The 10,599-nt window shown below is 33.2% G+C and overlaps 1 protein-coding gene across 1 annotated transcript in view; it reads left to right on the top strand.

Annotated features, from left to right (window-relative positions):
- The first annotated feature begins 4,298 nt into the window (after window positions 1–4,298).
- The window catches only part of LOC123666245 (signal transducer and activator of transcription 5B-like), a 44,678-nt gene continuing 38,377 nt past the window's right edge, over window positions 4,299–10,599 (top strand). The window contains exons 1-3 of the mRNA XM_045600421.1: window positions 4,299–4,349; window positions 4,762–4,838; window positions 6,664–6,813. Coding sequence (XP_045456377.1) covers window positions 4,299–4,349; window positions 4,762–4,838; window positions 6,664–6,813 — 278 coding nt within the window. The remainder of the gene's footprint in view (window positions 4,350–4,761; window positions 4,839–6,663; window positions 6,814–10,599) is intronic.

Raw genomic sequence — 10,599 nt, 5'->3', positions numbered from 1 at the left:
AATAACGAACTATAATTCGGTACAGGATTATATCGTGAATTCGTGACGCCATATTTCATGCAAGATATTACCAATTTTATATTAAACCAGCTGTGCCCGCGACTTCGTCTGCGTGGAATTTAACAAAATAGTTATTGTGCAGTTTTATAAAATAATATAAAAAACTAAAATAAAAGTAGCCTACGTTACTTCTTATTACAACAGGTATCTGCCAGTGAAAGTCCCGTCAAAATCGATCCAGCCGTTTCAGAGACAGACAGAAATGTTATTTTTGTATATGTACCGTGTATACATCCATTGCATTTAGTAAAAAGCGGTTAATTTAGTATTACATAATTGTGTTTGCAGGCAAACGCAGAAAAACCGCCTTCAGTTATATCGACAAGTAATACTACGTAGGTAGACAAAAATATTGTCGAGTAAATACACATTATCAAAGATTACTCTAAAAGTTGTAATCAGATGTCGATGAAATTGAATGTGACCACATGGTAAACATCGGCTTTCGATTAAATTAAAAATCATCAAAATCGGTACACCCAGTAAAAATTTATGCGGCTTTTTGAGAGTTTCCCGATTTCTCTGGGATCCCATCATCAGATCCTGGTTTCCTTATCATGGTACCAAACTAAGGATATCTCCTTTCCAACAAAAAAAGAATTATCAAAATCGATACACCCAGTAAAAGAGTTTCCCTCGATTTCTCTGGGATCCCATCATCAGATCCTGGTTACCTTATCATGGTACTAAGCTAGAGATATCTTCTTTTTAACAAAAAAAGAAGTATCAAAATCGGTACATCCAGTAGAAAGTTATGCGGTATAATACAACGTAGGTCGACGAAAAAAGCGTCAAGTAAAAACGCATTATTAGATATAACTCGAAAAGTAGTTGTTAGATCTCAAATAAATTTAAATGGGACCAATTGGCACACACCACCTTTCGATTAAAACAAAATTTGTCGAAATCGGTCTACCCGGTCAAAAGTTCTGATGTAACATACATAAATAATTGTGTTTGCTCGCAAACGAAAAAAAAACCGACTTCAATTACATCGACAAGTAATACAACGTAGATCGACGATAAAAATAGTCAAGCAACTACGCGTTATCAAAGATTACTCAAAAAGTAGTTATCAGATCTCGATAAAATTTATATGTGGCCACATGATAAACATCAGCTTTCGATTAAATTAAAAATTGTCAAAATCGGTACACCCAGTAAAAAGTTATTACGGATTTTCGAGAGTTTCCCTCGATTTCTCTGGGATCCCATCATCAGATCCTGGTTTCCTTATCACAGTACCAAACTAGGGATATCTCCTTTCCAACAAAAAAATAATTATCAAAATCGGTACATCCAGTAGAAAGTTATGCGGTATAATACAACGTAGGTCGACGAAGAAAGCGTCAAGTAAAAACGCATTATTAGATATAACTCGAAAAGTAGTTGTTAGATCTCAAATAAATTTAAATGGGACCAATTGGCACACACCACCTTTCGATTAAAACAAAATTTGTCGAAATCGGTCTACCCGGTCAAAAGTTCTGATGTAACATACATAAAAAAAAAAAAAATACAGTCGAATTGAGAACCTCCTCCTTTTTTGGAAGTCGGTTAAAAAAAAAATAAAAAAAATACAGTCGAATTGAGAACCTCCTCCTTTTTTGGAAGTCGTTTAAAAATTACAAGGTTTCTGGTTTCATTATTCCCCTTGTTAACGATGATGGTGGTCAAATCAGACTGGAAATATACAAAATAAAAAATTATTTGAACTGATCGATTTTCATATAAAGCTTCTGAGGAGTAAAATCTACTGAACAAATGACCTCGTTACGATCTCCAACGATAGATGGCGTTATTTGATTCATTTATTTACCATTTGATATGGTATTAATTAATTAATCTTTTTCTTAGACAAGTAAGCGTAATCTAAGGAGTAAACTCCAGTCGTGCGTCGGAGCTGATACACACTTTTTTTTAATTAAGAAGAAAAACTTTCTTTTTAAGAAATTAAACATAATTATAAGTTTGAGCATTATTAAGGTACTCTTGTAAAAGACTATACTTCTATAATAATAAACAAAAGAGTATATATATATATGCATGTATGTGTCAAATACATACAGCTTTCGATTAAATTAAAAATTATTAAAATCGGTACACCCAGAAAAAAGTTATTGTGGATTTTCAAGAAGTTCCCTCGATTTCTCTAGGATCCCATCATCAGATCCTGGTTTTCTTATCATGATACTAAACTAGGGATATCTTCCTGTCAACAAAAAAAGAATTATCAAAATCAGTACACCCAGTAAAAAGTTATTGCGGATTTTCGAGAGTTTCCCTCGATTTCTCTGGGATCTCATCATCAGATCCTGGTTTCCTTATTATGGTACCAAACAAGGGATATCCCCTTTCCAACAAAAAAGAATTATCAAAATCGGTACATTCAGTAGAAAGTTATGCGGTATAATACAAAGTAGGTCGACGAAAATAGCGTCAAGTAAAAACGCATTATTAGATATAACTCGAAAAGTGGTTCTTAGATCTCAAATAAATTTAAATGGGACCAATTGGCACACACCACCTTTCGATTAAAAAAAAATTTGTCGAAATCGGTCTGCCCGGTCAAAAGTTCTGATGTAACATACATAGTATAATTGTGTTTGCTCGCAAACGAAAAAAAAATCGACTTCAATTACATCGACAAGTAATAATACAACGTAGATCGACGAAAAAATAGTCAAGTAACTACGCGTTATCAAAGATTACTCAAAAAGTAGTCATCAGATCTCGATATAATTTATATGTGACCACATGATAAACATCAGCTTTCGATTAAATCAAAAATTATCAAAATCGGTATACCCAGTAAAAAGTTATTGCGGATTTTCCAGAGTTTCCCTCGATTTCTCTGGGATCCCATCATCAAATCCTGGTTTCCTTATCATGATACTAAACTAGGGATATCTTCTTTCCAACAAAAAAAGAATTATCAAAATCGGTACATCTAGTAGAAAGTTATGCGGTATAATACAACGTAGGTCGACGAAAAAAGCGTCAAGTAAAAACGCATTATTAGATATAACTCGAAAAGTAGTTATTAGATCTCAAATAAATTTAAATGGGACAAATTGGCACACACCACCTTTCGATTAAGACAAAATTTGTCGAAATCGGTCCACCCGGTCAAAAGTTCTGATGTAACATACATAAAAAAAAAAAAAAAATACAGTCGAATTGAGAACCTCCTCCTTTTTTGGAAGTCGGTTAAAAAAAATAAAATAAATACAGTCGAATTGAGAACCTCCTCCTTTTTTGGAAGTCGGTTAATAAATAAAAAACTTAATTATATAATGACAGACAGACAAAAATTATAAAAAATGTTATTTTATTAATTTATTTTTATTTGGTATGTGTACCGCGTATATGTATATCCATATGCAAATAGGAAAAAGCGGTTATTTTAATATTACAAACAGACACTCCAATATTATTTATTTGTATAGATTTCGTTTGGCCGCATCTAATTAAACATATGAAGATCTACCTATGTATTATGTTTCGTCACTTTGTCACGTCACTTTTGTTCCTTTATTCTGCATAGTGACTGATCTTACCATCAATATAATACCTTTCTACCCTCACTTTTTTGCTTTTTGTGACGATATCGTGTATTGAACTATTGTGTATTACCGACACGCTCGGCTAGAAATAATGTAATACTTATAGCTATTTAAAAATGTATTCTTTCTAATGTATTTCTCATATAAAAGTGAATTGTGTAAATTATCATGAGAATAAATAGAACAAACAAAATTATAAAGTTTAACTTACGGATTAAAATTTAGATGAAAAAGTTATTTTCACAAGTCGTATCAAAATTTTAACCTTTTGATCAATGTCTACCAGATGTTTCTATTGAAGATTACTAAATTGAAAATACAACTACTAAATTGTATTCTAAATACATATTTTATTTTGTTGCAGATATTAAAGTGAACGTTACCAACCCATCCTGGGTGGGTGTAAGAAAATGTAAGTTTTTTTTTCCTTTTTTGAAGTTATAATTCTTTTGGCGCGCTAGGGAAAAACGATGAGAGTAAATTTTACGATGTTAGCTACCCCCACGACACCTTGAAATTAGCTAGTTCACGAAGAAGTTAGCAACGTGAAGTTAACTAGCCAATGAAGTATAACTTCTTACATGCGTACATAAGTACAAGCACTTTTTTTGTTTGTTTCGTAACAATTTATTTTAATTATACCTTTAATCAATATTTTTTTGTAGATAAAAAATGTCGCTGTGGTCGAGAGCACAGCAGTTACCGCCTGAGAGCCTTCAGCAGGTAAGCTTTATGAAAGACTCTTGCTTCGAAAGTAGGTGCTTGTCACGTGGTCCCATTTAAAGTCTAAGTGAGACCTGAGTGACCTGACGAGTACTTGTTTAGTTAACTCTACTAATGCGAGTTTAGTTTACTATTTTGTACTACCCACGTTGATGAAGAATATTCATATTTTATTTAAATAAAGATTTGTTATTGAAGTTGAAGTAGATAGAAAGAATAGAAGTGATTTGATATTGAAGTTGAAGTAGTAACTTTTTTTTGATAACAAACAACTATATTGAGAAAAAAAGACATTTCATTAATTAGTAAATGCGCTTTATTCATAACAAAAACCATATTTGTGGACTGTATTTAACATTTCCTATAGAAATCACATGAAAATTATAGTTACTCTATTAATGTTATTTAACAGGTGCGCGCTGTTTACGGGGAGCATTTCCCCATCGAGGTTCGCCATTGCCTTGCGAGCTGGATCGAAACCAAAATATGGTGAGTGCTACATCATAACATTTCATATAAATAACTAATTATATCAAACGGCCAACTTAGTACCACTGAGTGACACCAAAACGAGAAGGCTTAAATCGACTGTATTTTTTATGCTTTTTACTGGGTGTACAGATTTTAATGACACTTTTAATTGTGCTTATCATGTGGTAATCTATTCTGCTTATTAATAATTAATTAAATTTCGTCGAGATCTGACGAGTAACTTCTGAGATATATATTCTATCACTAACAATGCGTACTTTTTATGTCCTGTCCAATCGACTACTTTGTTCTCAATCAATTGTTAGAATAACAATAACTATGTATAAATAATAATTGTATTTGCTCGCAAACGAAAAAAAAAACCGAATTCAATTACATCGACAAGCAATACAACGTAGGTAGACGAAAATATTGTCAAGTAAATACACGTTACCAAAGATTACTCACAAAGGGGTACGAACCTTTGTGGCATATCTAGCCGCCGCCATCTTGGTTTTTTTTTTTCAAAATTTCCGAGCACGATAAAAGTGGTATATTTGGATAGAGGCAACTTATACAAACAAAAAATATTATATAACATGGTTATCCTAAAGTGTCACGTTTCCGAGAAATTTAGAAGTAAAGATCGCCATATGAGTCTAAAGCCGATCATTGAAAATCGAGTAATTGCGCGTGTATGTGCATTCCATTGTCTTCAAATTTTAGTTCCCAGGTATAAAAGGTGTCCCAAAATATTTTGTTTTCTTTTAAAGAGAAATAATATAGCTTATACATCAGAATAACATGTTTTATTTGGACCCGGTAGGTGGCGCTGCGGTAGTAGCGGTACGAAGTACGCCGGGACAGATAGTCTCAAATAAACCTGATTCATACATTCGGTCGTGGAGGTTTGAGCTTTTGTATAGAACAGCTGATTTATTTTTCTCAGTTTCGGCAGTTTAGGCGTAACACACAGAGAGACAGAGCTACTTTCGCGTTTATAATATTAGTAGGGATTAAGGCCTTTATAACAATCAATATTTTTATATGTAGTTGCAAACATATTAATAGCTAAATATACTTGGGAGCTGCTAATATTTGAATAAAATGGAGTTCTCACACACGCGTAATAACTCGATTTTCAATGATCGCCTTTGGACACAAATAGCGATCTTTACTTCCAAATATCTCGGAAACGTGACACTTTAGGATACCTATAACATTTTTTGTTTGTATAAGTATCCTCTATCCAAATATACCACTTTTATCGTACTCGGAAATTTTGAAAAAAAAATCAAGATGGCGGCGGCTAGATATGCCAGGCTCCATACAAAAATGTTCGAACCGATTTGTTATCAGATCTCGATGAAATTTAAATGTGAGCACATGATAAACATCGGCTTTCGATTAAATTAAAAATCATTAAAATCGGTACACCCAGTAAAAAGTTATGCGGATTTTCGACAGTTTCCCTCGATTTCTCTGGGATCCCATCATCAGATCCTGGTTTCCTTATCATGGTACCAAACTAGGGATATCTTCTATCCTACAAAAAAGAATTATTAAAATCGTTTCATAAACGAAGGAGTTATCCCCGAACATACACAAAAAAAATATACGGTCGAATTGAGTAACCTTTTTGAAGTCGGTTAAAAAACGCATTATTAGATATAGCTCGAAAAGTTGTTGTTAGATCTCAAATAAATTTAAATGGGACCAAATGACACGTCCGCATTTCGATAAAAAAATTTTGTCGAAATCGGTCCACCCAGTCAAAAGTTCTGAAGTAACATACATTAAAGAAAAATACAGTCGAATTGAGAATTCCCTTCTCCTTCTCCAGGACTCCAGAGCCTGAGGAGCAACAGCGTTATTTCGTCGAGGAACTGGTCCAGGAGATCACCACCCATGCAGAGCTGATGCTGTCCCCAGACATGTTCGTAACGAAGATGAAGCTTCTAGAAGCCGCTAAGCAATTCCGCATGCAATATAGGTAAGTACCTACGTCTAGGTAAGCTTTTCATTTATGATTCGTAACATGCTAATTTATTAATGATAATACTCTTGTTTGTACATCATAAGGCCAGGGCCGAAACTATTAGAATAAGATGAAACCCATTAGAAAAGTAGGAAAATATAACAAAAATAAAACAAAAAAATCCCTTTTTGCACTTTTTAGGATTCCGTATATCAAAAGGAAAAAACGGATCCTATAAGGATCACTTTGTTTTCCGTCTGCCTGCCAAAATCCCTTTTCTCAGGAAAAAAGAAAAATTAAAAAAAAAGTGTACTTTGTCTTTTATGTTCTAAATACACTGTAATTTATTAAATCAAAATATTTATTTTTTCACCTTATTTTTATTTAATATCAAAAAAGCATCGTAACTTTCAATCGGATAATTTCACGTCAATATCTACTTTTACAAAATCAATTGTTGCGCATTTTTTTGTTGAAATCTCTACTTTCTGCTGACATGAAAATATACATTACAATAGAAAATTTTCGCACAACTAGTGTTTACTCCTTAAGATCGACTGTCTAAACAGGCACAAAAAAGGCTTACTAGTCTAAGAAATGAATCCACAAAAAATTATACTATCAGTGATTGCTCTTAACTAAAATTTTCTTGGTGATAGTTTGAAATGAAAAAAATGAAAATTAATGCCAACTGGCACCGAGATCGGTGGAAAGTTTGTCAGCTGGTACCTTAAAAGATGGAATAATAACAAAAAAAAAAACCGACTTCAAAAAGGAAACTAAAAAGTGAAAAATAAATTTACTTAGTACAAAGTAATTCGTATTTTGATTTAGTTAATCAGAAATGATTAAATAAATATTTTATAATTTTGAAGTCGGTGCCAAGTAAAACAATAACTACTCTAGTATCTACTCGTAAGTTGTACTCAGTTTTCTTTCATAATTTGTTTCATTGACTATTAGGTTGAATACTGTTATTATTCTGTTATTGTTTTGACATATCTAATAATATTTTTTGTACTTGTTTGTTGTGTGTGTGTTGTTTGTATTTGTTATTGTAGCCAGGTTGTTGTAGTATTTACTTGGCACCAACTTCAAAATTATAAAATATTTATTTAATCATTTCTGATTAACTAAATCAAAATACGAATTACTTTGTACTAAGTAAATTTATTTTTCACTTTTTAGTTTCCTTTTTGAAGTCGGTTTTTTTTTTGTTAAAAATTATTTTATTTTACAATTTTTAGTGATGGGTAGACCTAACAAGGATGCTTTTTCTCTTATGTCGGGGGTTAGGAAACATACACAATACACAAGCACAAATACCCGATCATGACAAACATCTATATGGCCAATACAAATGTCTGTCGTGCGCGGGAATTGAACCCACTAACGCCAGCGCAACAGCCGGTGCTGTGACCGCTGCGCTAACGCGTCGACATACTATGAGTAAAGTTCGCTATCAGGTGTACGTAATAACAACCGGGACTGACAGCCTAGCGTGTTCTCCGAGGCAAGGTTGGGAGAACCACAAGGATTAACAACTAGACCAAAAATAAATATTTATATAAACATAAATATCCACTCCGAGCTGGAATAGAACCCGCGACCGTCGGTGTTTAGGCGCCGCCGACACGGCACATGCACCATTATATCAAAGCGGTCGTCAAACAGCAAAAGGTAACTGCTGTAAATTGTTGAGAAATTCCCTCGAGTGTTTATGGGCTCCATCATCAAACCTGGTCCTGCGACACAGATGACCAGACAGCAGGTAATTGCTATATATCGTTGAAAAGTTCCCTCGACTATCTTTCGTCTCCATCATCAGACTGTAATGGCACTTGTAACTCATATAGGTGCAAAGTTCTCATCAATAGAAACGAATTAAGTTCAAATAGCAGGTAATTGCTATAAGTCGTTGAAGAGTTCCCTTGACTATCTTTCGTCTTCATCATCAGATTGAAATGGTACTTATAACTCATATATATGCAAAGTTCTCATCAATAGAAACGAATTAAGTTCAAACAGCAGGTAATTGCTATAAATCGTTAAAGAGTTCCCTCGACTAACTTTTGTCTCCATCATCAGACTGTAATGGCACTTATAACTCATACAGGTGCAAAGTTCTCATCAATAGAAACGAATTAAGTTCAAAAAGCAGGTAATTGCTATAAATTGTTAAAGAGTTCCCTCGACTATCTTTCGTCTCCATCATCAGACTGAAATGGTACTTATAACTCATATATATGTAAAGTTCTCATCAATAGAAACGAATTAAGTTCAAACAGCAGGTAATTGCTATAAGTCGTTGAAGAGTTCCCTCGACTATCTTTCGTCTCCATCATCAGACTGAAATGGTACTTATAACTCATATATATGCAAAGTTCTCATCAATAGAAACGAATTAAGTTCAAACAGCAGGTAATTGATATAAATCGTTAAAGAGTTCCCTCGACTATCTTTTGTCTCCATCATCAGACTATAATGGCACTTATAACTCATACAGGTGGAAAGTTCTCATCAATAGAAACGAATTAAGTTCAAAAAGCAGGTAATTGCTATAAATTGTTGAAGAGTTCCCTCGACTATCTTTCTTCTCCATCATCAGATCGACTCCAGACCTTTATTAAATAGTAGTGCTTTATAGTACTTAATGAAAACATGATTAAATTTACTAGTCACCCTTACGATTTTTGAAAGTTTCCCTCGATTTCTCTGGGATCCCATCATCAGATCCTGGTTTCCTTATCATGGTACCAAACTATGAATATCTCCTTTCCAACAAAAAAAGAATTATCAAAATCGGTTCATAAACGAAGAAGTTATCTCCGAACACACATAAAAAAAAAATATATATATACGGTCGAATTGAGTAACCTCCTCCTTTTTTTGAAGTCGGTTAAAAAAGGTTTTTTAGTCATTTCCATTGTGTCAGAAAAAAGAAAGAAAAAAGAACCCTACTAACAGTAACATGGTTAAGTGTATATTGTAAGTAGAACATAAGTGTGCATATATGGTAACTAGCAAGTAAGTGTAAATATAGACATCTATACATATAATAAAATGGTAGGAAAGTCAAAACTGTATATTGAATATTTTTTTTAACAGAATACTTGGGGTGTGATCTACAATCGATACCGAAGCCAAAAATATAGTTTTTAGAATTTTTGTCTGTTTGTCTGTTTGTCTGTATGTATGTCCGGGATAAACTCAAAACATACCGCATGGATTTACTTCAAATTTAGCACGAATATTATTAAGAAGGTCGGTCAACATATAGGCTACATATTATCACGCTATCACCTACGGGGAACGAGCAGTGAACCTTTATTTTCTCAACGCATTCTGTAACAACGTGTAATCTAACGACGCATATTTGAATGTTGTTGTTATTATGTTAATAACCATTCTATATGAGCTAGCTTCACACTATAAAAATCACGCTATATAAGTAACTAAGCCGATAAACATAATTAAATGAATATAAGTAGACAAGACAATTTTAAAGCAGCGCCATCTATGAGATTATTCTGTAGATTTGAAAAGTAATGAAGAATAAATAATAAATGGGGAGAATAAATAAATAACGGGTAAATGAATGTTATTTTAAAAGGTATAATCGTAGGTATTTTTGGTGCTGTATAGCGTTAACGCATACGACGTCGCGGGCAGCAGCTAGTAGATAATAAAAATAATAATTTGTTCAGAAACGAATGAATGAATGATGTGTGTATATTTTGCCATCAAAGAGTAATTTTATGAAAAAAAAACCATTGTGTCCGTGAACCCGGACCTTTTTGT

This window comes from Melitaea cinxia, chromosome 25 (genome assembly GCF_905220565.1).
Source record: "Melitaea cinxia chromosome 25, ilMelCinx1.1, whole genome shotgun sequence".
NCBI classification, from domain to species: Eukaryota; Metazoa; Arthropoda; class Insecta; order Lepidoptera; family Nymphalidae; genus Melitaea; species Melitaea cinxia.
Note: the sequence above shows the minus strand (reverse complement) of the source record. Positions and strands in the feature narration are given on the sequence as shown.